This window comes from Aspergillus melleus (assembly GCF_016097325.1).
Source record: "Aspergillus melleus strain CBS 546.65 chromosome Unknown contig1, whole genome shotgun sequence".
Lineage (NCBI taxonomy): Eukaryota > Fungi > Ascomycota > Eurotiomycetes > Eurotiales > Aspergillaceae > Aspergillus > Aspergillus melleus.
Genome location: NW_025763370.1, coordinates 7,248,370 through 7,275,072, shown reverse-complemented (window position 1 = coordinate 7,275,072; position 26,703 = coordinate 7,248,370). Strand labels below are relative to the sequence as shown.

At 50.3% G+C, this 26,703-nt stretch overlaps 12 protein-coding genes across 12 annotated transcripts; 3 read left to right on the top strand and 9 right to left on the bottom strand.

The window, feature by feature from the left end:
• Positions 1-72: 72 nt before the first annotated feature.
• On the bottom strand, positions 73-1,024 carry LDX57_002610 (PEX11 domain protein; the record flags this gene model as incomplete). Its single annotated transcript, XM_046084261.1, has 3 exons — positions 73-447; positions 588-748; positions 847-1,024. The coding sequence occupies 3 exons, from the start codon at positions 1,022-1,024 to the stop codon at positions 73-75; spliced, it is 714 nt and encodes a 237-aa protein (XP_045940224.1).
• Positions 1,025-2,514: 1,490 nt separating this feature from the next.
• LDX57_002609 (SDR family NAD(P)-dependent oxidoreductase) lies at positions 2,515-3,652 on the top strand (the record flags this gene model as incomplete). The annotated part of the gene is made up of 3 exons (XM_046084260.1): positions 2,515-2,590; positions 2,699-3,328; positions 3,435-3,652. The coding sequence occupies 3 exons, from the start codon at positions 2,515-2,517 to the stop codon at positions 3,650-3,652; spliced, it is 924 nt and encodes a 307-aa protein (XP_045940223.1).
• A 348-nt stretch (positions 3,653-4,000) lies between these two features.
• CAP1 (F-actin-capping protein subunit alpha) lies at positions 4,001-5,416 on the bottom strand (the record flags this gene model as incomplete). Its single annotated transcript, XM_046084259.1, has 7 exons — positions 4,001-4,349; positions 4,417-4,554; positions 4,617-4,669; positions 4,759-4,848; positions 4,978-5,093; positions 5,262-5,280; positions 5,360-5,416. 7 exons carry the CDS (start codon positions 5,414-5,416, stop codon positions 4,001-4,003), a joined length of 822 nt encoding a protein of 273 aa, XP_045940222.1.
• Positions 5,417-5,855: 439 nt separating this feature from the next.
• On the bottom strand, positions 5,856-7,886 carry LDX57_002607 (uncharacterized protein; the record flags this gene model as incomplete). The annotated part of the gene is made up of 2 exons (XM_046084258.1): positions 5,856-6,656; positions 6,717-7,886. The coding sequence occupies 2 exons, from the start codon at positions 7,884-7,886 to the stop codon at positions 5,856-5,858; spliced, it is 1,971 nt and encodes a 656-aa protein (XP_045940221.1).
• Positions 7,887-8,558: 672 nt separating this feature from the next.
• LDX57_002606 (Zn(II)2Cys6 transcription factor) lies at positions 8,559-10,283 on the bottom strand (the record flags this gene model as incomplete). Its single annotated transcript, XM_046084257.1, has 1 exon — positions 8,559-10,283. One exon carries the CDS (start codon positions 10,281-10,283, stop codon positions 8,559-8,561), a length of 1,725 nt encoding a protein of 574 aa, XP_045940220.1.
• Positions 10,284-10,739: 456 nt separating this feature from the next.
• On the bottom strand, positions 10,740-11,713 carry LDX57_002605 (uncharacterized protein; the record flags this gene model as incomplete). The annotated part of the gene is made up of 6 exons (XM_046084256.1): positions 10,740-10,973; positions 11,022-11,072; positions 11,141-11,325; positions 11,387-11,503; positions 11,551-11,632; positions 11,690-11,713. The coding sequence occupies 6 exons, from the start codon at positions 11,711-11,713 to the stop codon at positions 10,740-10,742; spliced, it is 693 nt and encodes a 230-aa protein (XP_045940219.1).
• A 337-nt stretch (positions 11,714-12,050) lies between these two features.
• LDX57_002604 (uncharacterized protein) lies at positions 12,051-12,614 on the bottom strand (the record flags this gene model as incomplete). The annotated part of the gene is made up of 1 exon (XM_046084255.1): positions 12,051-12,614. The coding sequence occupies one exon, from the start codon at positions 12,612-12,614 to the stop codon at positions 12,051-12,053; it is 564 nt and encodes a 187-aa protein (XP_045940218.1).
• A 441-nt stretch (positions 12,615-13,055) lies between these two features.
• Positions 13,056-13,646, bottom strand: LDX57_002603 (uncharacterized protein; the record flags this gene model as incomplete). The annotated part of the gene is made up of 2 exons (XM_046084254.1): positions 13,056-13,319; positions 13,377-13,646. The coding sequence occupies 2 exons, from the start codon at positions 13,644-13,646 to the stop codon at positions 13,056-13,058; spliced, it is 534 nt and encodes a 177-aa protein (XP_045940217.1).
• Positions 13,647-14,975: 1,329 nt separating this feature from the next.
• Positions 14,976-16,341, top strand: LDX57_002602 (NAD(P)/FAD-dependent oxidoreductase; the record flags this gene model as incomplete). The annotated part of the gene is made up of 2 exons (XM_046084253.1): positions 14,976-16,068; positions 16,121-16,341. The coding sequence occupies 2 exons, from the start codon at positions 14,976-14,978 to the stop codon at positions 16,339-16,341; spliced, it is 1,314 nt and encodes a 437-aa protein (XP_045940216.1).
• Positions 16,342-16,473: 132 nt separating this feature from the next.
• On the bottom strand, positions 16,474-17,884 carry LDX57_002601 (phosphatase PAP2 family protein; the record flags this gene model as incomplete). Its single annotated transcript, XM_046084252.1, has 4 exons — positions 16,474-16,852; positions 16,905-17,244; positions 17,294-17,387; positions 17,444-17,884. 4 exons carry the CDS (start codon positions 17,882-17,884, stop codon positions 16,474-16,476), a joined length of 1,254 nt encoding a protein of 417 aa, XP_045940215.1.
• On the top strand, positions 17,816-19,787 carry med7 (mediator complex subunit MED7). The gene is made up of 3 exons (XM_046084251.1): positions 17,816-18,169; positions 18,225-19,204; positions 19,424-19,787. The coding sequence occupies exons 1-2, from the start codon at positions 17,909-17,911 to the stop codon at positions 18,735-18,737; spliced, it is 774 nt and encodes a 257-aa protein (XP_045940214.1). The 5' UTR covers positions 17,816-17,908; the 3' UTR covers positions 18,738-19,204; positions 19,424-19,787.
• Positions 19,788-24,401: 4,614 nt separating this feature from the next.
• On the bottom strand, positions 24,402-26,663 carry LDX57_002599 (putative C6 transcription factor; the record flags this gene model as incomplete). Its single annotated transcript, XM_046084250.1, has 6 exons — positions 24,402-24,657; positions 24,718-25,466; positions 25,542-26,197; positions 26,248-26,327; positions 26,390-26,502; positions 26,565-26,663. The coding sequence occupies 6 exons, from the start codon at positions 26,661-26,663 to the stop codon at positions 24,402-24,404; spliced, it is 1,953 nt and encodes a 650-aa protein (XP_045940213.1).
• Between the last annotated feature and the right edge of the window lie 40 nt (positions 26,664-26,703).

Sequence of the window (26,703 nt, the reverse complement as noted above, 5' to 3'; positions counted from 1 at the left end):
TGATTTCTCTCGATCGGGGTCTTCACTTCTAATCTCTCTCTATTTCTTTCTCTATCTATACAAAGTAGCTCTCTATGCATTCACCCTCGCCCAAATATCCCCCCCAGCAACAAGCGTACTGACCACCATCCCGGCCCCAACAGTCGCATCTCCTACCTGCACCCACCCCAGAAACACCCCAGGAATCAACAGATCACAACCATCCACGACAATCCGCTTGAGGAGAGTTCTGCGCAACGCCTGATTCCCCGCCCCTGTCTTTCCCGCTCCTTTCTTCCCGCCTTTCTTGCCACCCTTCGCGGAGGAGTTGGTACCCACGACGAACAGTAAACTCCAGAGTGCGCCGACGATCGATAAGGATAGCGCATAGAACCAGAGTTTGTAGGCTTCTTCGAGCACGGGGCGATTCCATGTCCATGTTGTGGGGTGGACGTTCATTGCGTGGAGCTAGGATTGGTTAGCATGGGCATGGCCATGAGCATAGATGATAAGTTCCCATGAACCAATTGATTCATGATCGGACATTGTCGGTTCAAAGTGCAAAGTACACTTAATCCAGAGCAACAAGGGAAAGAGAAAAGGCATACGATAGTCAAATCCTCCAACAGAAAATACCCTCCTAGACAAGTCCACCGTGCAAGCTCAATCAGCAGCGTCAGCACGCCTTCGTTCGAGCCATTCCCTCCCAGAAGACTCGACACGCGATCAAAGCAGTCGATGAAGTTGAAGAAGCGGAAGAAGCGACGGGCTATGGTTTGTCGTGATTGATCAGTATAGCCACTACCATATCTCAATCTCACTCAATTAAAACGCAAAAAAGCAAGACAAGAATAGATGAATACATACTCAACGCCAGCTGTCCCTTCGCGGCATCCCATCGCTTTGCGACCGTCCGGTCAATGGTCACCTCGGCGGCGATCTGCGCGACGGCCTGAATCAGACGGAGGGTTTTCTCGAGGCCGGCGGAGGTGCGCGTGAAATTGGCGAATTGGGTAAATTTCGAGGGTCTGGATACTAAAGACATTTTACCGTCATGTATATATATACAAGTATATGGTAAAAATATGTATAAATCAAGAATAAAAATGATGTATCTTCGTGAGCGAATTCGCAAACGAGCGGAGGGAGGGACAGAGGAATTGACGGGGACAGATTGATAATCTGGGGCGGTCGGGGGAATTCCGCGCCAACGCCAGTCTAATTTCTTTTTGATTTGATGGCGATTTTAATACGATTTTAATCGAGATTACGGTGGACTCGCCGCGCTCGAGCCCCTTGCATCGGATTTAACGAGATCATTCCGAGATCATTTCGATCAAGTCAGCATGTGGGAGCCTGGATGTGACTGAACCTGCGGATCTACCTAAATTTAGTTGATCCAACTGTCAATCCATTATTTGACCGTGCTTCATATGATAGATTAAATTCATAGTTCGGACAATCTTAGAAACCCTCCTAAACCAACCAACTTCGCTAGGATAAACCCCAAGCTGCCGAAAAAGGCTTCGACTGTGGTTTACAGATTACACCAATTTGCCATATCTCTCTACGAACACAAAATATCTGGCAGTTCAAGCCTTTCCGTGCGTTCCCATAGTCTCCATATGCATGCCTACTCTCTGGAAGCCAGAATCCGCAATAGTCCAGAGTGCATTACTATAAGAAAAGTTGCACCCAAAATCACCCGGTGCTTGCTAGTTCGGTGTATCAGTCCAACAATGTCCCAACGTGCTATCACAGCGTCTCCAGACTGACGATGAGCATGAGCACAACATGATGAACGACCATTACTAGAATTAGTAGCGCGACTGCCCTCTGCCTTAGGACCTGTTATAACTGATAAGAAATCTCGAATGTCGGGTATTAACAACGCATAGTTTTGACGTGCATGGGGCAACAAATGTTAAGACCACTCAAACTTGCTTCTTTTATAATCTGCATGCTATCATAGAAATGCATAGGCTTTACCATGGAAAGTTAGAAATAATTACGCACCAAGCGGAGGATACTAGATTTCACGTGAGAGAGAGATACTAAAAATCTCATACCACTCGCATATACATATTTACAATCAAAGTAGACTGAAGCAGGTGTACTCCCCATCACGTAATTCCCAATCATTCTATGCTATATGTCGAATCACAGATGCACTGAATGTCCGGAATTGAAGCACGATCGCCGTCGAGCACTTTTTAGCGTCGGCCGCTCGTCGGGAGTTGCGGCCGACAGTCCATGAGGCCATAAGAGTCGAGTTTTTGGGCGATGAACAATGCAAGACAGGTTTCTATCATGGAACTCTATACAGAAAGGGACTTTTGTCACTCTCCTGATTACCAACCCATTGATGATGTTATTTCCGACCTCGTTCATGAACATTTTCAACTAGTCTGATCATGTATAAATGTATCGATCCCAGCGCCAGGAATCAACGTCAGGAATTCTCATTCAAACAACAACTCTCTGAGAATATCAGTTTACTCAAGCAAACAAACCAAGCTAAATTTTCCCCCTAAAATGTCCTCCTCGACCGACTCATCCTCCATCTTCCGGGTCGACGGCATCGTAGCCGTCGTCACCGGCGGAGGCAGCGGTTCGTATATCCATTATTTCCCATGCATCTATCCCAGCATTACACACACGCATGCACACACACGCACAGAGAGAGAGAGGGGGGGAGACTGACTTAGCCCATCTCCAGGAATCGGCCTCACAATGTCCCATGCCCTCGCCTCCAACGGCGCCAAGAAAGTATACATTCTGGGCCGCCGCAAAGAAGTCCTCGAAACAGCGGCGGCCTCCTACCCAAACATAATCACCCCGATACAGGCAGACGTGACCTCAAAGTCCGATCTCCAAGCCGCAGTGGAAAAGATAACCCTCGAAACCGGCTACGTCAACCTCGTGATCGCCAACTCCGGCACCATCGGCCCCGTCGTACGCTTCAGCCCGTCTCCCTCAACAACAGTATCCGAGTTACGGGACACGTTATTCACGGGGTTCAATCCGCAGGACATGACGGATACACTGAATGTGAACGTCACGGCAGCGTTCTTCACCATGACGGCCTTCCTGGAACTGTTAGATGCCGGGAACAAGAAAGCCCAGGAGGCAGGCGGGTTCGGAGGACCGGTGCTGGGACCGGCACATGCCCCTGTCCCGACGGTTCAGAGTCAGATTATTTTCACGACGAGCGTGTCGGCGTTTAGTCGGCATTGGTCGTCGTCGCCGCCGTATTTGGCCGGTAAGGTGGCGGTGATGCAGGTTGCGAAGCATGCGAGTACGCAGTTGGCGAGGTTTGGGATCAGGGTTAATGCGATTGCGCCGGGGGGTGAGATTCTCTCTCTCTCTCTCTCTCTCTCTCTCTTTGTTTCCCCTTCTATATGGTTATCTTCCGTGGTTGGAGGAATGAGAGCGCTGATGTCCATGCGTGATAGTCTACCCATCCGAGCTAGCATCCTCGCTGATCGGGAACCGCAAACCCGAAGAAGAAACATTCGAGGATCCGCGATTCATTCCGGCGCGCCGGTTCGGCGGGGACGAGGAGATGGCTGGGGCGATTCTGTACTTGACGAGTCGGGCTGGGAGTTATTCGAATGGGTCGATTCTGTTGACGGATGGGGGAAGATTGTCGGTTATGACGGGGACTTATTAGATCCTGGTATTGGTGGCTTAGTTCAAGTAGGGTCGGGATGGTTCGGGATTGTATCAATTTGGTAAGGTAGGGTCTGGGAGCAGTTGTATTGGGTTGCGTGTCGATATGCGTACATGATCGGACGGCAACGAATTCAATTACCTCGACTGCATGGACCAAACAAGCAACGTAGAATGCCTGCATCAGTCAATATCAATAACAGAATGGAAGCAGCGCTGCATGAAATAATATAAGATAAAAGCTAAACAATGTTCAGTAGAATCTAAGTAATCCCCATCACCAACCGCTCATTGGCAAACACTCACTACGAATCATCATCCCTATACATACAACGCCAACTCAACTGGCCTACCGTCCCTTTCCACCAGAAATATCCTGCCCCAACCGGTAACCGCCCACCTTCTCCCACTCGACCTTCTGTCTCGTGATGGGCAGCTGTCGTCGCAGGCCCTTGAATGCGCCCTCAGCCATCTGCACAAACGCCCGGTTCAATTCCTCCTGGTAATCGCGCTCGGCAGCGGCAATGCGCGAAATGATGCTCTCGGCGGACAGGGACGACACGGACAGGTTGATCGGCTTTGTTGTGTTCAGCGCGACGTTGCCGTCCTCGTAATAGTGCACGTCGACATGGATCTTGCCGCTAACGGTGGTGGATTCGGCGACGGGGACGGTGTAGATGGCGCGGAAGCGACCGTTCCTTTGGTTTAATTGTCAGTGCCGTCTGATTTGTATAGATTGGAGGCTTGCCGAAAGGGGAGGGCTACCAGAAGTTATTCGGCGAGTAGCGATTCGCAACCAGCACGATCGCCACGGCGCTGTCATTCTCAATCGGATACACGCCGTACGAGCTGCGCGGGTAATGCTCGACGGCGTGTGCGGCCAGCGACTTGAGGAGGGATTTACTGGATCTGTTAGCCTCGCCACCTCAAGTCCAATCATTCAAAACAAGAGAGGAGGAACACACATCAAATCCGCATTTTGAGACTCCAAAACATACGATTGCGCTGCGGACGCTTCCTGTAAATGAATTGTTCGAATCAGCACCCTCTCCCTCCACAAGGTATCTCACTTGATCGCCCAAGTTCCTTCTCCCATACTCTACTCACCTGTGTAACATGATCCACCTCAAACGACGTCGAGCTCTCAATGTCGAAGTACCGATTCCCTTCTAGCTTGTTGAACTCGCTCACAAGGACCTATGCATATGACAGCGTCAGCACATCCGTCTATCCGCATCTCCAACCGGTCACGCAACCAGCCAACCCAGCACACAACAAACAAAACATCGCGTATATATCCATATATGGGGTCTAAGGAAATCGCACCTCCTGACTCGCACCCGGCAACTTCACCGTCGCGAGCTGCTTCTCATTGTATCGTTCAAATGCCGGCGCAAGGGAAGAGATCAGGGCGTCGCCGTCGGAGGTGAGGGTTTTAACGTCTATTTCGACAGATCAATTGGCATTCTTGTTCGTTCCAGTGCAATCAACGCAGTTATCAAGGCCGAAGGATCCCTCGAGGGGAAGGGGATGCGGGCAGGCGGATGATATTGCGAACGCGGGGTTTCGACTCAAGAAATAGAAACGAGGCAAGAGAAGGGTGATCATACCGGCAACGACATCGGCGAGCTACATGTATACCAAGAATAAGTCAGTGGGATTTTAAATGTAATGAATGCTGCGGTGCATGCGGTCTGGTGCAGCGTACCTCGCCGGGCGGGGCACCCTCGATGAACGAGGATGCGATGTCAGCGGTGGATGCCATCGGGAGCGAAGCGGAACGGAGGGATCAGAGCACGGGGAATAGATGCAAGGGGTCGAGGAGATAAGATTGGAAGTATTGAGGACAGAAGATTGACTGACAGGAGAGAAGACAAGCTCCTGAGACAAGCTGGTCGGCTTCCCCAGTCAACAGTCGGAGCTTTAGCGCCGTAAGCGCCGATGCACGTGCATCCATTGATCAACAAGTCATTTCGACTATAATTATAACTAGATCATGAGTACAATATTGAGAAGTTGAGATAATACTAAATCTATTACTATTAAGAAGCGGTAAGTCCTCCTAGATATAAACAATGATATGTTCAACCCGAATAAAAAACGCCATCCAATAAAAATATCCAATCCAACCCCACGCTAAAGAATACTATTCACAGTCTACCAGCCCTTAGGCTGCACGAGTCCGGCTCGCATGGCACCTCCGATCACTCGATACTCATGTTCATGAGTCCGTCATTGGTCTCTGTCATCCCCTGCAACCCGACCCGCTTCAGCGTCCCTGTGTGGTTGGTATGCTTGGAGTTGCCACGACCAGGAGTATCCGGCGGACAGTCGGGGAAGAGAGAGCCGAGATTCGACTTGGGCGGCGGCCCCCAGATATTGGACCCGGTTTCCTTCACAACCGGTGAATTAGGCATGATCGGGCTACTCTGAACGCTCATGCTGGGAGATACGGCCCTTCGTTTGAACAGATTGGTATCGAAATCATCTTCACGTTGCCGTTTTCTTTTGAACTCGGTGATGGTGCCGGAATGGGGTACAAAAGGCGTTGAGGACCGTGAGCTAGGTCGCTCGCCCGGCTTCGCGAACTCGGCACCCGAAGACCGCACTGCCGTCGACGGTGTGATATCCATGGCCTGATCGTCCTCCGAGATGGACGTGCCGGGCCGGCGTAGCGGCGGCGGGGGCGTTCGATATCGTTCGTCGAATGAGTTCCAAAACTCTTGGCCGGCAGAATTCCGATGCGCCTCCTCACTGAAGCTAGGCTCGTCCGGAGCAGAAGTACCCAACTTAACCGGTGTGTCCCCAGCGCTCCGAAACGGTTCGGCGGGCTGGAAGGGGTTGCCGGACGCAAAAGCATCCAAGCTGGGCGACTTCTGTGGAATCTCAGGTTCGCTCTCGCGAACTTGGCGGATCACCTCCGACTCACGCTTCGCCTCACTATCGATAGGAGCGGTCTCTTCCATGAGAGCGGCTCGGATGCGAGTAAACGTCTTGGTTTTAGGCTAGCGGCAAGTATTAGCAACAGTGAATATCGTCGGTCATACAAGACCCGGAAAACATACCAGGAGACTACCCCGGCGCGTCACGGCACGCCTAATCACACCCAACGGTCCACCCTCCGTACTAGGCGTACTCGGACTATGGCCCCGGGTCCGACTCTCGTCATCGCTCAGGTCGGACAACCGCAGGTCACGAGTTCCCAGACTCAAGCTCTCGCGGCGTGCACCAACCCCAGCCTTTGCGGCAAAGTATCCCCCGCTCTGATTCTCGATGCTTTTCATCACGGGCGGCGAGTGCGGGCTGGGACTCGGTTTAGAGCTGTTTCCACTAGCACTGCTAGAACTATGTCTGCTGCGACCCTTCCGGAAACGAGCCCGCTGAAAGCTCATCAGACTGGCAGCCGCCTGCGAATATCCGCCCATCCAGTCATTGCCGGGACTGGGAACATTGCCACCGGCAAAGGGACTCGGGCCTCCGGCGAACTTGTTGGCCTGCGGGGTACTGGTGATCATGAGATCATCCTTCTCCATCGACTCGTCGTCCTCCTCGCTGCTGCTGGTATCCGACTCCATCATATTCACACTCGAGACTGAGCTCGAAATAGTTGTCTTATCCGCTGGTCCGGACGTCGAGAACGGGGCGGACGTCGATCCGATCGAGCCGCGGCGGGGAGGAATGTTCATCCCCCGACCGCCGATCGTGGGCGAGGAATCAGGCGAGGACTCGGCCAGCGTCGAATGGTGAAGGTTCGTACAGGCCCTCGAGAAGTCCAGACCCCTAGATCTTCGAGGAAGCACCGATCCGGGCGAGCCGTAGATCTGGGAGGAATCAAGCTTCGGCGAGAGCGGGGTGCGATTCGACAAAGGAGAAGGAGCGGAGGGCTTCGTATGGCTCGTCGTCGGATTCAAGGGAACTCCCGCGTACATGGACAGCCGCTGCGGCGTTTCCGGAGTCGACGAGAGGGAAGCGTCATCTTTGCTGGACGGTCGGTTATCATCCGAGGCGTTGGATCCGGGCGAGGAAACGGGTTTGGCCGCGTCGGACAGAGAGCGGGACTTCGGCGAGGGACGCAGTGGGTGCCCGAATGAGGTGTTCTTGTCGCCTGCAGTCTCCGTCTCGGCGCCAGAATCACTCTGTTCCTGCCGCTGGGAGAGCTGCTCACTCAGTTTGCTCGCAAAGGGAAGGGCGGGCAGGCTGTGCGACAGGGTCGAGGAGGTGGTCGAGGAGGTCATAATGTTGCTAGCTGAGACGAGTATTCCCTCTACACGTGTCAGTCTGTGCAGTCGGGACAAAATTAAAGCATAATGAAGCCTTATGCCAACGCAACGGTGGAGGCGGTTATGCTGGAGGTGGAGGGGTGGTATCCGCGAGCAGGGAAGGTTCTCGATAACAAAAATCGATCGACCGGCGAAATCTCGGCGTAAAAACGGATCAAGGTCGAGATCTGAGATGCCAACGGGATACGATTGTATGATGCCAATAGTGGTGCTGTTGTGGTTTGATTTGAGCTCAGGAGAGCGAGAGCGAGAGAGCGAGAAAGAGCAGGCGAATAACAATGGATGAGCGTCGATCGGCTCTGACGTCCCTCGGCGCTGCTTCTGGCGAATCACGCGTTTGTCGCCCCGCCCGCCGTGCTTACTCAGTGTATGCCTCAGGCTGAAACTTCGTATACAGAGTAAACGCAGTAGATGTATTTCTATAGATATCTATTGGGGGAGGAACATAGAGGCTAATATGTACAGCAGAGTTTGTCGTTGTTTACATGTAAGCTAATGGACTGGGGAGAGAAAACCACCAACAAAGCACAATTCAACTAAGGACACACAGAATATATTGTTGTTTATGCTAACCAGCAATCAGGAAATATAGACACGGAAAATACGAAAAACATCATTATCATAACATCAAGCCAGGCTCATCGCACTGCTAACCGGCGCAATATACCACTCCCAATCATTACAATCCGACGTATCTACAGGGGACCGGATCAGCATATCGGCATCCCGGGCCTGCCACACCTTGACAATAACAGCCCTCGTACGAGCAATATTCGAGACGCTCGATTCCGCCATCGCCGCCAATGCATGCAGCACCAACGGACGTCCGTAGACTGCGGTCCCGTCGGCCGAATCAGACCACACCTCGTCGTGAAGCGGGTTGAGTTCCACGGCCGCAACGAAGACGGGCCATGTCATGCTCACGAGGCATCCTGAGTCTAGGAGGTCTGAGACAAGACGGAGGATGTTGCGGACATAGCTGGCGACAAGAGGGGTGGTGGGAGATGCGCCGTACAGGGCACAATGCAGATAGAGCATGGCAGCGAGGCGTTTCAGTTCGGCGGCGGAGTGGAGCATCGTGTCTTCGGGGTTGTCGATCTCTTGAACGAGGGTCTCGAGTTGACGCCCTAAAGACGCTGCGCGGTGTGAGAACGCGGAGCGAGCAGAGAACGAGGTAAGCTGTCGTCTTGTCCGACTGAGCTCAGTGATCGAAGAGAGGATAGAGACGAGTTCCGGACTGCAGCCCATCCAGAGATCGATAGTGCGCTCATGCTCATGCCAGTAGTCGCTGCCAAACAGCACTTCTTCACCACAGGCAGTGCGTCCCATTACATCCTGGAAAGCGAAAAAGAGCTCGGCAAATCCAGACACGGGGTCTTGTGCGCCGTTGGTCTTGGAAAGGGCCGTCTGCTGTTGTCTCCGCAGGCGAATCAAGTCTTTGGCGCCTTTAAGGTGAACGGTCCAGCGTTGGTCACAGTTATCCACAATCTCGTAAAGACATAACATCATCATAATCACTAGGACCTCGGGGTCTGCGGAGCATCTCAGGGATCCTTCCGTAGCTAACCGGGTGCTGAGACCTCTCAAAGCCTCAGACTTCAGCCGAAGTCCAACGACACTGTAGGTCGAATCGAATCGAGACCAGTGGCATGCACCTAACGCTTGAATAGCATTGAATAGGGTTGGAGAAGCGGAGAGGCAGAAAGGAAGTATGATCGACGCGAAGGGCGAGGACAGCTTCGAGCTAGCCGTGGTTCGAGGACAGACCTGCTGGAGGTAGTAGTCGAACAGATGTCCTTGGCTCCGCTCGGCCAGTTGAGGGAACATGGACAGCGAAGCCATGGGGTCTGGTAGTCCCTGCAATCCGGACGTCGAACTAACAATATTGATAGCTCTTCCTCCGTGTAGCCCACGAGCAGAATCATAATCAAACCCATCCCTCCCGCGAAGTACGACAGCATTCAGCTCGTCACACGCAACATTCACCTGATCCGGGCGCTCAAACGTCGAAACACCACTATTCACAAACCCCCAATACTCGACCGTCGGCAGGGGGCACCACTCCCGATCATCCAGAAACAGCGAATCCGGCGACGACTTAGTCCGCGCACCCGCAGCAGGGCTGGACTTGCTCCAAACGCCAGCCCTCCCAAACGCCAGACCGCGGCTCACGAACTCCGACTCCCATTTCAACACCAACTGCGTGGAACAGGCTAGTCCCTTTTCGCGACATCGGGAACACACGGGCTTCTGCCTGTCGCAGCGGACACGACTCGTGCGACATTCCTTACAGCCGCCACGGCTTCGGGTCTTGACCGGACCCACGCGGTCTGCAGCCTTTTTGCGCGGCATCCGATAGGTGGAGATCTTTACATGGCCAGCAGGGAGGGAGGTGGGATCAGGGTGCTAGCATCCTTGAGATGTTGTAGCACCACACTTAGAAGCCTCAACCAGATGAAGCGAGAAAAGACGAGTGGCAAATGTGGCCTGATAAGTCTAGACGCAGTGGAGATTGAATGTTGGCTGACAAAAGCCCTCCGATAAGAGCACCGATAAAGCGAAAAAATGTAATGAGATGAGAATACAAGACTGGCTAATCCTAGTAGACAGAAGAGATGATCCAGGCCTGAGACGAGGCACAGAAGATGGAAGGATTGGAGGCGCCGTCGCGAAACCGAAAAAGGCGGAGTGGCTGCCTCAGGCCTGAGACGCTCTCTGCCAATCAGAGCACATCGTTTCCCCGCGGGGAAATTACCTGCCTCAGGTGTCAAGTTCCACCTGAGGTGTCAAGGCCATCATTCTCCACTGTCACGACCAGCTTTTCTCGCCGAAGGTCTGGTTCTTCCCCAGCACTAACCACGGCGTCCCCTTGCTGTCGACCGTCCCACTGTTCACATTGTTTCCCCACCAGCTCAAAGAAACCTGAGGAAACACCAGGGCAAAGAAAATCACAATGGCAGACACCGCCACGCCAGAATCCAGGGCTGCCGAAAGAACGTAGTTGTATTTGGCCCACCAGTTGGGCTTGCGGCCTTTAATGAGCTGACAGTTGTTAGCTTTGCTTTCTGCAATTTATCGTCTTCTACTTACCTTGTTGAAGATAAAGCTGACCACGAACGCAGTGGTATAGTTGATTCCGGTCTGTAGATGCATCAGCGAAACCTACACAAATAGAAATGAATAGAACACTAGATAAATAAGCTGCATACCGCAGGGGGCAAGTTGCCAGTCCCGGCAAAGAAGATGGGCCAGTGCACCGCATCGAGGAAGCGGTTCTTAGGAAACTTCTTGCGAAGGAAAAATGTGATGATCGGCAGCGATGCCCCGATCCAGAACATGTGCAGCAGGCCGGAGTATCGCTTTCCAATGTTATACAGTCGAGCCGGGCCAATAGCTAAATGAGTGTTAGCGATGAAATAAATACTGTACAAGACTGGGCGAGGGGGCCAACTTGCCTCCCCAGAACACAGCACTGTTGTAGTTCACTCGACCTTGAGGGCAGGTAAAATTGTTCGATTGGTCGCTGGCACACACGTCCTCGACGTTACCGAGCATCCAGAGCAGAACGCCGTCTAAAGGGTCAGTATGATATCTGATCACGGGACAATTGGAAGCTTACTTTGCGTCAAGGTACCCAATATACAGGCAACTATCTGTGCAACAAATAATGTGCGACGTGGGATCTTCATGTACAAGCCGAGCTATCCCCACGAATTAAGTCAGTTCAGTAGTTCGTTAATGGGAACCCAAGGAAGTACCTTCATATCTGCACCGTAGAACATTGCTTGACTGAGACCAGTATAAGCATAAAACTAATAGAGTCAGCGGTTACCAACCTAGGACACTGGAGCAGTGATATATACGTACCTTGAAAATCAAGAGAACAAGCGGTCTTCCTTTGATGAGATACCCGGAGACGATCTCCCCAAGCACCGTCAAAACATTGCTATTCAAGTTCGCAACGGCATATACCGTGCCGACCGGAATCACATAGAGAGCAGCCAAGGCAAGGGTGATGAAGACGCCCCAGAACGGAAGCTCAGTATGCCAAACATACTGTGTTAAGATTGCCACTGCGACGATGATAATCTGGATAAATCAGCACTTTGCCACAAATCATCAAACGAAAAGGGTTCTGACCGTCAAAATGCCATACCACCACCACGGCACACCCGGATAATGGGAAATCAACCTAGCATGAATATCCTTCTTGTTCTGGCCCCTCATCGTCTTCAAGATGTCCCCGCTATGATTCAACACAACATGCGTCAACAGGCAGCTCAGCACGGCGAACCCCAAGCCATAACTAAGCGCAAAGGTAATGGGCAAGAAAATCGGGCTGTATTCTCGATACTTAGCCTCGTCAATTGCACCCGTGTCGTCCAAGATACGGCTCGAGTCGTAAATACTCCCGGTATTGTCATATGCGTCTGATCCTGTCAATGGGAGATACGCCGTGAACCAGGTATTCGTGTAGTATAGAATTGGGGCCACCACGGCATACACGCAAAACCACCCGGCAAAGACGTTGGCCTGAGCCCAGAAGGGAATCACGAGCGGGGATGTATTGTATGCGATCTGGCTCCAGTCGAACGTGGTGGGAAGATATCCGAGGCCGGTTGTCATGCCAAACAGATTGTTCAATACTTTGTTGTCTGTGTGATTGGTTAGGAGGATTATCATGATGAAGTGTGGGTTCTCATACCTGGCGCTGCCCAGCAAATGAACGCAAATGTACTTAGGCCCGTGAAGATGTATCCCGGAAGCCAATACCAGCAAAAGCTTCCGATAAAGATATACAAGAAGAAGCGATAGCGAGAAATTCTCCAGCCATCGGCGATTGGGTTCGCGCCACTATGAAGGGTTTGAAACAAGGCAGCGTTGGCGAGGGTCGATGGCCAGATCTAACAGAATGTTAGTCAAGCGTGACAGTATGTGCTTGATTACCTACCATCTGCGGTGGCTCAATGATGTATCGATAGGCTAAACCAGCAAGGCCCAGTCCAAACATCTGCATTGATAATGACAGTAGGATCTGATAACCCACGGGCGTCTCCATCTGCAAATACACTTTTTGAGCCTGAATGATCGCGCTAGCCTATCGAGATATTAGTATAAGTTACCCTAATTTTCTTTCCACCGAGAGAGACGTACCCAAGATTGATTAAAGCTGAGATTCGACATGATCGTGATCACAGCATGCTCCTTCACGTTGAAGTGATGGTCCGGATTGATAGAGATGTCCCACCCAAAGACCCGAATCGACATAATCGGCAATGCCTTGGCAAAGAAGCAGCCAACAGGATAACTGATAAGCTGCGCGACAAGCGATGTAATAGTCACGCTAGGATATCGCATGGAAAAGAACTGATTCACGCCCGTGCCGATCTAAGTGTTGTTAGCGTGAGCTTTAGATCACGACCATGTTATTTCTCGAGAACATACCAACGTAAATACAACACCCAAAAACCACATCCGAAAGGTATTAATTGGCAGTGTCGGGTCGTCTGTGTTGGGCACATTGGCGCGAACTTCCAGATAAGGCGAGTTGTCAGAATCGATCGTATACTCGACATTCTGGCTTTCCCCGATAGCAATCTCCAGGGCATCCTCGGCCGTCATAGGCTTCTTGGTGGCATCATGCTGGAGGGAAGGATCGCCTGGACATTCCTCCACGTCTGCGTTTGGCAATCCCCGGGGATGAATTTGGCTCATTGCTGCGGACAAACAACCACCCGTCGCAGACCTCTGGAAAAAATGACGAGATCGAGATATCAGAGGCGTTGATTAACTCCCAAATTACGGAGACCATCTCTCCTTTTTATAGAGCATACCACCGGCCATTTTTACCCCAATGGTATACCAATACCATGTAAGGTGTAGAAAGAGGGGAAGATAGAGAAAGTCTGTCTCCAACGATTCGCCCCTCCCCCAGATAAGTGATAAGCGACTAAAGACAGCATGTCGATCACCGGTCGATAAGCCGGAATGTGGAGCAAACCCCAGACCAAAAGAGTTGAGTAAGGTCCAAGCGACAAGCTGCGATCCGTCGTATGCACCGGCGAAATCTTGTCCGGGATAAGCACGCTAGCCTCGGTTAAGGAATAGGACATGCAAAGATTCGCATTGGCGTGGTTTATCGGGTATCGTTCTCAACTCGCTCGGGGAAGTTAGCTACAGTGTTGAATTCTAGACCTTGAATGTTCTTTGAGAGTCCGGGTCGTTGCAATCGAGTTCAAATTATACCCTTCGTGAATTTCGATGCTATGCTCAAGGTTTGGGTGAAGTATACGATCGTATCTAGTATCACCATTCCCTAAAGACTGAGGAAGGAAGAAGTGTGTTTCCATGGCAAAGGCTGAGGGTGTTTGCTAAGCAAGGACTGAGCATCCTCGATAACCGAAATACCTATAGGAGACGTGAAATGAGATCGAACACAACTCGGGTTGTGTCAGAACAAAGTAAGGTCCAAGCGAGCGACAAGCCTGCCTCTTCCTTGGCATAAGTTAGCTTGATCTAGCCCAAGACACGAGTGCTGACCTGGTATTATCTTGCATTTTGGCTAAATGCAACGGTGGTGGGCACTTTGCGCATCGGTATACTCCGCATGGTCGATGGTTGGAGATAGCGCTAGTGCCATGCTAGACTTGGTGGGGACGGTGTGTATCTCGGGTCAACTCCGAAGTCGGGGAGCATGGAAGGGAACACGAGGATAAAGATAAACAGATAATTATGGAAAAGTCTAGAGCAGATAGTCACGTTTGTTTGCGTGATCACTGCGCGACCGTCCAGTGGGAATTGAGCAAGTCAATGGCACGATAAGTAGCCCAGCAGCTCCTCATTCGGGCCATCGCGTGGACCTTCCTCGCTCTCCGACTGCCGGATTCCTGCTGCATCATATAAAGAATGTGAACTGGTTGTCTCGACACACTCCTCTTCTCATCGACCGGGGTAATTTTGCTGTCCAAGATTTCAATTTTATCACTATTTTGCCTTTTCGTCTTTTTATCAATCTCTCCAGACGGGTTTGATTGCATCGCCACCATGGCAATCACCAAGTCGTCATCGATTTTGGTCATCGGCGCAGGCACCTGGGGAGCCTCTACTGCCCTCCATTTGGCGCGCAAAGGATACACAAATGTGACTGTCCTTGACCCCTATTCTGTTCCATCCGCTATCTCAGCCGGAAACGATGTCAACAAGATCATTTCGTCCGGACAGTACAGTAACCGGAAAGACGAAATCGAGATCAACGAGATTCTGGCCGAACAGGCGTTTGAGGGGTGGAAGAACGACCCGCTCTTCCAGCCCTACTATCACGATACCGGGCTTGTGATGTCTGCCAGTACTCCAGCAGGTCTAGATCGTCTGGGTGTACGTGTGCGGCCGGATGAAGAGCCGGATGTGGTTGAGGTTTCTGAACCAGAGCAATTTCGCCAATTGGCGCCTCAGGTATTGAAAGGAGATTTTCCCGGTTGGAAAGGATATCACATTCGCTCGGGTGCGGGCTGGGCTCATGCACGAAATGCTCTCGTCGCAGCTGTTCGGGAGGCCCAGCGACTGGGCGTGAAGTTCGTTACCGGGTCCCCTGAGGGAAAGGTCATCACGCTGATCTTTGAGAACAACGATGTGAAGGGGGCTGTGACGGCCGACGGCAAGATCTGGCGAGCAGAGCAGACGGTTCTCTGCGCGGGCGCCAGCGCAGGACAGTTCTTGGATTTCAAGAAACAGTTGCGACCGACCGCGTGGACGCTCGTACATATCCAATTGAAGCCTGAAGAACGGGCACTGTACAAGAATATCCCGGTCATCTTCAACATTGAGAAAGGATTCTTCTTCGAGCCCGACGAGGAGCACGGAGAGATCAAAATCTGCGATGAGCACCCTGGGTACACCAACATGACCGAATCATCCGACGGTGATATGCAGAGCATTCCTTTCGAGAAAACTCAGGTGCCTCTGGAGTCCGAGGCAAGAGTCAGGGCCCTTCTCTCAGAAACCCTACCCCAGCTGGCCGACCGCCCGTTTAGTTTTGCGAGGATTTGCTGGTGCGCCGACACTGCCAACAGAGAGTTCTTGATCGACCGTCACCCTGATCATCCTTCTCTGATTCTCGGCTGCGGAGCTTCTGGACGAGGTATGCAATAACCAGACCTATTGATTTGTATATACTGACTGTTGGCTTCTAGGTTTCAAATACCTTCCTTCTATTGGTAATATTATTGTCGATGCCTTGGAGGACAAGATCCCCGAAAAGATCCACCAACTGATCAAGTGGAACCCAGAGCTTGCATCCAAGAGGGACTGGCGGGACACCCTTGGAAGGTTCGGAGGTCCGAACAAGGTGATGGACTTCCACGATGTTAAGGAGTGGACCAACGTAAAACAGAGAGACATTTCCAAGTTGTGAATATGACGGTATATAAACATGATTAACAATGTTCAAATGCATCGAAAGGCCAAATACAGGAACCAAAAAATATGATCGGGTATCAACGGTATAAAAAAGCGATAACGTAACATCAATATATACACCAATCTACTATTCCCGTGGGGACGCAGAATCGCCCAGTTGATAAGACTCTTCTGACTCCCAACGACGGGAGAGAAGTCCGGAGCCCTGCAATTGCTGCTCTTCGTCGCCCGGAAGCTTGGCGAAACCATCCGGGCCAACAAGATCCTCTTTCTCGTGAGGGATGTCGCAAATCGGGGATCGCAGCGCGGGATAGTAACGACGATATGAAAAGAATGCAACGAAAATACCCAATACGGATCCAGAAGTTACGTCGTAAACATCATGTCTGTAATCATCGAGACGGGAAATGGCCACCATCAGGGCGCAGAGTAGCGGCGTGAGCGCTATCAGACAGCGGCAAAGGTCGGTTCGGGGTCGGAAGACGTGCATTTGGCCGGAGATGAAGCTGCGTGTACCAGTTAGAAGTAGAACAAGAGTCAGACGAAAAGATATCTTACAAGGACAAATACCCGAGCCCAGCAAAAGAAAAGCTGCTGTGACCACTCGGAAAACTTCGCCATCCCTCCTGCAGGATGTGTTGGTTCGCTTGTGTGCATACGGTCCAATCGATCAGAGTATCCACGGGAGTCCCCTTCTTGGGGATGCAGCGCGAGATCAGGTCCGGTCGAGGTCTCCCCACCGCGTTCTTGATAATATCCGTAAGAAGGGAAGTGAGCATCACGGCGACAAAGAACCCAAGCAGGGTCACCTGGACCTTATGGCGATTCGGACGGAACATGGAAACCCAAAGCATGAGTATCAGGAAGGGAATAAGGCCGGCATAGACGATTGACCAGACTAATAGTTGTAAGTAGAGCCTGTTTATCACGCCAGAGGAGCTACTCACCCACGGAGACTCGTTCCACTACCGCAAAGGGGTATCGAATGGATTTGTTGTCAAGTGAGAACAGCCGGTGGAATGGGGTCACAAAAAGTTGGATCTGTATGATAGGGTTAATGCCTCAATATTTGCGCGCCAAAAAACAGCAAGACTAACCAAAATCCAACTGGCGATCACAAAACCCAGCGCAAAGTAGTCAATCGCAGGAAAGGATCGCTGATAGAAGCGAGAAAAAGCGCCGCGGGCTCCGGAGTGATTGGGACGAGGAGTAGCTGACCCAGCAGCCAATCCATTGCGTGACATTTCCACGGAGGAATCAAAGTTGGAATGAAGAGTAGGAGAGATCAACTCTCCATTGGGGTTGAGTGATGCAGGAATCAAACGAGAGAAGAGAGTGAGGGAGAGAAGAGCGAGGCTGACGGAAGGGCGAAGGACGGCCGGGTGAAGAGTCGCCGCACGGGCCACGCCTTGTCCGCCCGAATCTCCGCATGACGCGGATCGCATCTTCTTTCTTTCACTGTCCTTCCACCCCCAGCCCGTCGTCCTCCCCTTGGCGCCTTTCTCTTTCTCCAAGACGTATCCCCGTCTGCTGATCATCTGAATCAAAGTTATCACGCGACCATGGCTGAAGGGCAACCTCGCGCTCTAAACACGGCTTTTGCCCCGCCTCCTCCTTTATGGAAACACTTCACGCCCGACAATATCAAGAAGTTCGAGGAGATAAAGAAAGAGGCCTCTAGAGGAGAGGACGGAAAATCTACGAAGAAAAAGTGGTCACCTTCTGAATTGCGCGCGCTTGAACTCCCATCAGAGCTCCGTTACCTGGCACCACCGGAGATACCTACATCGGGACAATACAGTGTTTTTGGAGAACTGCAAAGTGTGAGTTCATGAGATATCACGGAGAATAGAACTGCTGCTTATGAACCCATGTTAGATTTCAACAAACCTTTCCTCTTTGAAATCGCAAGGCATTGAACAACTCTACCCCGAACCCTCCTCCGCCGATACCGACCGCGAGCCGGGATCACAGCCTCGGCCATTAAACCACGCACACTACCTCCTCCGGATCAGCAAATCGCTCCTCTTAAATTTCCTCGAATTCGTTGGTATCCTGGCGGTCGATCCGGAACAATTTCAGCCCAAAGTGGAGGATCTACGCAACCTGTTTATCAACGCCCATCACCTTCTGAATTTATACCGTCCCCATCAAGCGCGGGAGTCGCTTATTCTGATGATGGAGGAACAGTTGAGTCGGACGAGAGAGGAGATCCAGCAAATGGACAAATTGAAGGCCGAAATTACCGAAACTCTAGACCAGCTGGAGAAAGAGGGTGCCAATGTTGGCGCGACGGAGGCCAACGAGAAAAATGAGAAGACTCCCGAGTCAAACAAAGAAAGCGCGGAAGATTCAGCCTTGATATGGGAGCTCCTCAACGAGCAAAATTGAAGTTTCCAATTCATAATATACGACCTACTCAACCTCACTTCCTGGCATGCTTGTCACTGCCTCCTTTCACCCAGGCCCCATCGAGCCCTCTGATCTTGGGAGATCGCCATATTTGTGTCAGCTTGCTCTATAGAGATTGAGCGACCACTCTCCTCAAATCTAGTACACCTAGCCACGGCGATTCAGGGCTCTTCCACGGGTAGATGAGGGGATCAATCGACCCCATTTCTACACGGCATCCCGGAACATCCATTCCTCCGCGGATAGTCACGTGCCGCACTAACGCCGGGAGCTTTAAAATCCCGCCCAAATTTCTCCTGCAGAAACTTTCCCTGTTGACATCCCTTCGACCCTTGAACAACGACCGCGCTGGTCTTGCAGGACTTGATGATGTCCGAAGACTGCCAATGTTAACTCGAGGAATCATTATTATTCGCCATTTTCTGTTCTAACTTTACTGTGTATTGGTAAGCTGACCCTTTGTTTCTACATGATTTCTCGTCTCTCAGGTGATGATTTGCGTTTTATCTTTGTTTCAACCCCATCTGAAGCACAAAAAGTGCCTTCGATTACAACTCTACGCATCATTCATTCGCATTTTTCTGACATGGAGAGCTTCTATGCTTTTTGTTTTCTACCGCGATAATTCGATTGTGAATTCGTTGCTAACCATCTTGCTGGTTTAGGGCTCAACCTTTCACCTTTAGTCACAATAATGGAAATGTATCTTTCTGAACACCTTTTCAAATCTTAGACTCGTAGCCTGTAAATGTAGAGTCCGATGACTCGGCAGTCTGTAGACTCCTTTTTCAATAGAACTTGAAGGCCCACAACTGCACTTATATATTGCTGGCTGATTTATCTCCCAAGTCCCTTGTATCCTCGCTCGAACTCTTGTTCTTGCATCTACTGCTCGCTAGACTTCTTGCCAAACCTATCGCAACTCTAGGAAATCTATAGCAAGAGCCATTCTTCTGTTCACTATAGTTTGAAAGGAATTCGTTCACGCTCAAAAGGCAGAGCTGACTTGCCCTCGATGAATTGTGCAATTGAACTCCAGTATAGGACAACGGCATATTCGTTGCATTGATTAGGTGCGATCCACTATAGAGCCTGGCGATTTTAGCAGCTACTAAAGATGCGTATTTACGAGATTGGGCAGTGTCGAGGGCACTAGAAACTGTTTGAGAAATCCATAAAAATAGTTCTAAATGTAACAATCTGTGATTCAGTGTAGAATGGTTTATTAGGAATTCTAATTCTAATTTCCCAGGGACCCGTTTCATTGTGCAATAGACAATCATTATCTACCTCCAACCCAAACTCATTTAGACTCGTAGTCGGGATATCATGGCCGTAATAGCTCGACAATATCACCATGTCTCCAAGACTTTTCGCATAATACATCGGTCCATCATCCAGATTATCTCCCTTACGGCCATAGAAAGGACGTTGATCGAGTAGTAACTTCACCACACCATGTTTTCCTTCCCGGCAAGCCTCAACTAAAGCTGTCCAGATATGATCTTCTTGACTTTGTCCGAGTCAGCATCTTGTTCGAAGAATAGACTCAACATCTTTTCATTCCCATGAGATGCTGCGAGTACTAGTGGAGGGAGCTCAACGATGCTATAATCAGCAGATTACGGATCCGCTCCTTTTTCAAGCAGCAAATTGTCCAGTGCCATATTATCCTCACTCACAGTGTACATCAACGGTCATTCCTCTGCACCTTGATTCGGCAAGGCGCCCTTTCCCAGGAGAAGAGACACCAATGAGTTTTGCCAATTTCCGGCTACAAAGGAGAGTGGCGTACGCAAGTTCTCGTTTTTGCGGTTAGGGTCAACTCCGCGGCCTAACAGCATAGACGCGATTTCTTCATGTTCCCACGCAGCTGCCCATAAAAGGGTAGTCATGCCCGTTTGATCCTTGGGTTCAAGGTTGACGTTCCTCTCGATGAGAAATGTGGCTATCTCAACGTCTCCGCTTTCTGCAGCCCATGAATTAGGAGTTCGATCGCACTTATCAACGTGGTCTAGGTCAACGTTGTCTCTCTCTAGCAAGAGCTAGCCACGTATGATAGTCTCTTATGTGCCGCATTAGAAAGTGGTGTCAACCCGTTGTCATCCAGGGCATTCACGTCTGCGCCTTGCTGTATCAGAAATTCGACGTCCTCCTCTTGATCGTTCTCGATAGCCCATAGCAGGAACTCACCACCTTGGTGATTGCTCCAGTCGAAGTCCGGTTGAGGGTTCTGAACAGCTCTTGCAACTCATCGAGCCTCTCCGAGGGCGTCGGCTCACGGCCTCTCTTCAACCCGTGGTTTATCTTTGGGGGTGAGATTCCATTCAAGACCTCAACCACGTCTTCATGGCCCTTTTAGATTGCCCATTAGAGCGGCCTCCGGTCGTAGTCGGCAACTTCCGTGGCAGTGCTGGCATTCCATCGCAGACAAAGCTTGACGACACTCGTATGACCATCCATCGCAGCCCACGCCATCGGAGTCCGGTGACGTTTATCCACCATATCAACCGCCGCATTCCCATTGAGCAAGATCTCGACAGTTTTTTCATGGCCCTTCTCCGCCGCTCATGACAACGCCGTCCTTCCACCACGCCAGCCTTGGACATCCAAATCGGCTCATGCTTCCGATAAACATCCAACTGCTGCGTCCGATCCCACTTTTGCAGCTAAGACCAGCGCCGTCTGACCAGACGTATCCCGAGATTCAACTTTAGCACCCGCCGCCTGAAGCAACGGCGATCGACCCTAATGATCCAACGCGTTCACATTAGCCTTCCGACCCAGCAGCATCTGCACAATATCTTCATGTCCGCACTCAGCAGCCCAAGCTAACGCTGTCCGTCCGTATTCCAGGTCGCGGGAGTCCACATTCTGGCCCTTATCCAGCTCCTCTTGTACTTGCGCGGTCTGGCCGTTCACTGCAGCGACCAGGAGAGGCTCTTTCCACGGACATAACACGACAGGCGTTTTGGCATTCGAGAGGGTTGGTTACGGACGACAAATTTTTCATTTCTCAACTTTTTAAAAGGGCAGTTCGACTGGAAAATGGTTCCGGTGTATGGACCCGTACAATACGGAAGTTTAAAATGTCGTAGCTCGCCTTGGTTGAAGAAAATTTGGGTTTATTTGGATAAACGTCGTATTTTCGGGAGAACTCGATAATGGGCCTTATATTGTTGCTCTGGGGTCTGACTAGAGGCAATTGTGGTTCTAGGACAATTTCAGGGCTTTACCTGTCTATGAGTTAGAAGAGATTTAAATTATTCAAACTCTCCGCAATCAATATGTACGACGAGCAAGTAACATTATTTTATAAATCCGGGTCACCTCTCTTGTTTATTTCCTTTTGGCTCTGCGCTAAAGGAAATGCAGGCAGTAATATCTCAAGATATCCGTGCTGTGTTTTTATACTATGGTTCTTATTGAAGTGGAAGCGCGGCGAACGATAGACTGAATGTGGGTTTCCAAGGCACTTCAGCGACCTGGCAGCTCTTCCTGAATCAACCCAGTAACACGTCAGAGCCTAGGATTAAGCCTGAACGATGTTAAGGTAAGCCGGTAACTGTCATCCGTATCTTTCCAAGTGCTTCTTATAGCTCCCGGAATATACGTCTGTAGAGGGCCTATAGATTCTGAAGCGTGAAGTAATCCGTAAGACCTTCCATCCTCAGCGACACTACCTGCACTTCGAAGTTATCGTATTCCGACCTAGTACTTGAGCTGTGTGATCAAAATGACCAAGTCATGCGCACATCCAACCTATGGAGTAGACATGGGTCCTGCAGCTGATAATATAAGGACTGATTACATGGGCTGCATGATGAGGCAAGACATCATTGGCTTTTTCAATGATTTTGTTGCGTAGCTCGTGTTGATGAGTCTTTGATGTTGACCGAGACAGGCATCTTATGAATTGGAAGAAAAGAGAAGGAGAGATGGAGGAAGAATAAGCAGAGACCTGAAAATCTACTTGAGAATGGTTGGATTTGCCCTATGGAGTGCTAGGCAGATGTGAATCGGCCAATATTCTGTGCACCGACATATACACGCCATAATGACAAAATCCTAAGTTGGACAACAGTGACCACACAAACAGGTATTGCTATGAAGAGAAGGTTTATAAGACTTACTCAACATCCCAGTGGCTCATCTAGTTTCTACATGCTCTGTATTTATTCTTAAATGCCTTGGATCAGCCACCATATCTAAATGACATTGCTACCGAGGGTTTATAGGAGCAAACATCATGCTTGTACTCCTTACCCCAGTGCTATTTGTTCTCTTTCTCTATCTGCAGCCAGTAAATAGTTCTTGCTCAGGACAACTCTTATCTTGCAAAAGACAACTCCTCTCGGCCCACCCCCCTTCTCAGAATTCCAAACTAGCAGATTGTTTTAACTTCTTACTGACAACTGTGACACCCGACACAATGTATGTAGTTTCTCTCTATACTTATTCCAAGACACTAAGCTAATCACCCCCAGCACGGTAACCACAACAGTAGCGACAAAAGCAGTGAGGGTGACTGTAACGGGCGGTGTCTTCTTTGCTGGGACTGAGGTTACTCCTGATGCAACAACAGTTATTCCTACCGCTCTACCAGCATATCTTTCCGGTCCATGTTTAAGGCCAGGAGTCTACAGCTCTGCGTGCTCCTACCTCAAAGTCCAGCCCCTCGTAAAAACAGTGCGTACCCCGAAATCAATTGTTTCTGTCACTGCAACAAAAACAATAACTACGACCGTCCGGCGCCCTCAACAAACCTGCACGGGTCGTTCCTGTGGTTACTATGCAACGAGTGACTGTGGTCTTCCACCCTCCAGTATCTGCGCGTGTGGTGTAGATACAGACGGGGCCTCTTTCTGCTTTGTAGCTACAAAATTCCCGAAAGAGACTTGTACTACAAACGCCAACTGCCAGAAAGGCACGAGATGTCTGGCTCATAGCTGCTGTCTCAATAACCTTTGCGCTCGCTAGGCTCCGGGGAATTGTCCCAGCAACATCAGCGGTCTTGAAGAGCAGGCACAGAAATTCATCGGGAGCGTGACTTGGGATTCAAATGATCGTACTGCTATCTCTTGCCCCGATGGAAATCATAACGAGAGTACCACGTAAAGGGTTTGGATACGCTACTAGAATCGTTGCGGTTCTTGTTTGACACTTATTGCACGTGCTTCACTGTTCTTTCTTCTTTCTTTCCTTTCTTTTGCTTGATTTTTTCTGGTTCATCTCTCTGATCTTGGCTCTATCAAATTTGTCTATGTTACCTTATAGATGTAGCTACTATTTTCAAGGAGGCAGAAATTGTCAGCTTAGCCTCGGAACTTTTATTGAAGCTACTGCAACCGTTGCTCAAGTGCGTTAGAACATACTATTCTTCCTGTCTGGAAGCACTACCTAAATTTACCAGTAAAAAATGAGACATACACTGAACCAGTCAGTCTAAGTGGCCTAATTACAAAGATAGACCCCCAGTATAATTCCCGAACTTCACCAGATCCCTTTATACACCTCAGCAAATAACCAGTAACAGCATCCCATACGACCACACCATGTACACAATCTGATCTAATCAAATCAAATCCGTCTAGTATATACCCATGTAGAATGAAGACACGAAAAATAAAAGAAAAAAGGTAATCAGACAGACTGCTCATTCCACGCCTTCTCAATAGCACAATTCGCAAGTCGATACAGCTCGATCACGAAATCGGCCACCAGTTTGATATGCACAATCTCAGTAAACGAATACGATTGTTTCAGGATCATGCGCTCCATCATGCTAGTTGAGGTTTTGAGAAGGCCCAGATCTTTGGTCGCTTGTGGGTCTGACGGGTTTTGTAAGATGTTGCAAAAAATAGCGAGGACGGCGGACATGGGGTAGAAAATTAATGTCCTATCGGTATGGTGAGCTTACTGAAAAGTAGGGATAGGCGATTGGTTAGGAGTGACTTACCAGAAAATACCATCGACAAGGACATGCTCTGCTGCCTCGAGGTATAACAACGTCGAACGGCTAGCTTCAACGGACAGTGCCAGACTTGAACTAACGCCGTCCATCATGCCGCCTTGCCGGTTGCCCCAGGATTTGCAGCGACTGCTGGCCTGGTGGATGATAGTCATGCAGAGATGATAGTTAAGGCGGAGCATAACCGAATGCATGCTGACGTTTGGGTCGGGGGTCTCGTGAGAGAACGATAGCGTTGGCCGCCACTCTTGGGGAACAGACATACGCCATCGCTCGAGCTCGTCATCCAGTTCGCGAATTTCTTTCAGGAGTTCGGCATCGGTCTTTTTGAGGGACCGGAAGGAGTAAAGCGCGCTGTAAGCTCTGGATTTGATGATACTTAGACGTAGGTCGACGGGGAATATTGGACTTTCGGGAATTTCCATCGAGTGATGGTGGTATTCCATACTGCTGTATAGCTTTTCAACGTAGCCGTACGGCAGTGTGAGGTCGCAGTTCTCGTCTGTGAATAGCTGGGGTTGACCGGTCCGAAGGCAGACATCTTTTTCAATGGTATAGCACACCCAGAATAAATTCCGCAACTGGTGTTGCACTCGGGTCTTGGTGTCGACCAACCGCCCTAAGGCAGTTTGCGGGCACGGGGGAGCATGACTGCCGAGCATGAAGATCATTCGAGCTGCCAGAGACCCGTAATAGTTGGCCGATTGCAGATTTCCGGCGACTAATTCACAGAGAGCCTAGATCGGGTGCTTAGTATTTGTATCGCGTGTGGGTGTGCAGATATTAGCACCATATGAAGCAGGTAAACTTACCAACATTGTGAGTGCCTCCAAGCCCTCTCTAGAAGTGGGCTCCTGCAAGATTTGCGGTAAAAGATGTTGTACCTTTAGGATGTTTTGTTCCCCGTCAACAGATGGTAATTCCTTACCCTGGGGGTTGAAGCAAGGATTTTGAATAAAGGTTGAGAAAGCAATGAAAGCAAACACGCAGGCCCGCACACTCGCTGGCGCGGAGTGACCACCTAAGCATTCGCTCCGATACGCGGCATTGATGGTATCTATAAACAAGACGCAGTCTAGAACGGGGAATACTCGCTGCATCAAAGACCAGCGGTATGCATCAAATCGGGATTCCACGACATGACGGTCGGGAAGCTCGAAGACATTGTGGGACTGCAGGCTCGTCAACAATGCGTTGGAGCTCAGCGCCCGTTGCTTTTCCCACGGCGGCTTCGATGGACAAAGCTTATCAAAGGAAATTTTCTGGCCAGTCCGCGATTCTACCCATTGTCGTCCCTCTGGGAGCAAGAACGGGATTCCAGTGATAAGACTGACCACACCGAACTCTCGTCCAGCGAAATGAAGAGGTACAGATGAGGAGACAGACGGATTGCCTGGGGATGGAGTAGTAGGAGGTAAAGACAGTGGGGAGTTGCTAGGGGCAGAGCTCGCTGGGGGTTCACGGGGAGCTATGCAAGGTTAGATACCTTACATTCAGTAATGCACCTGGGCAACATACTATTTTCTCGCAACAAGCCGTCCGTTAGTAGTTTCTCTATCCTCTCAATGCGTTCTGCCAAGCGGTCTGATTTTTGTGGGCTAAATGACTGCGGATCAGTGTTCTATAATCGTTTTCGATCTGACAGCATGTCACCCCTTACTTGTTTGCATTGTTCTTATCTTTCCTTTTTCTCCGGACTACCCGATCAAAGGTACAAGGAATATTATGGTGGCTACACCAGTTACATTGTGGCACCGCAGCGTCACATTTGATCTATGTACGAATCAGCACAGACCGAGCATATACCTGGCAGAAGCATTCGAGCGCGATCGTACCTTTCGTTTATAACATGAATCGCAGGCTCTCGCAGTGCGCTTCTTGAACGGCCCTGCGTCATCCTCCGACCTATCGGCCGAGGTTGGAGACGGGTACATTTGGGGGCAGTCTCTCTCCACCGTAGCTCAGGTTATCATC

What these genes read in the sequence shown, in the direction of transcription:
- med7 (XM_046084251.1), top strand. Translation starts at nt 17,909, where the DNA reads ATGGCTGAAGGGCAACCTCGCGCTCTAAACACGGCTTTTGCCCCGCCT. An exon ending in TTTTTGGAGAACTGCAAAGT is followed by an intron (nt 18,170 to 18,224) that starts GTGAGTTCATGA and finishes AACCCATGTTAG; the next exon opens with ATTTCAACAAACCTTTCCTC.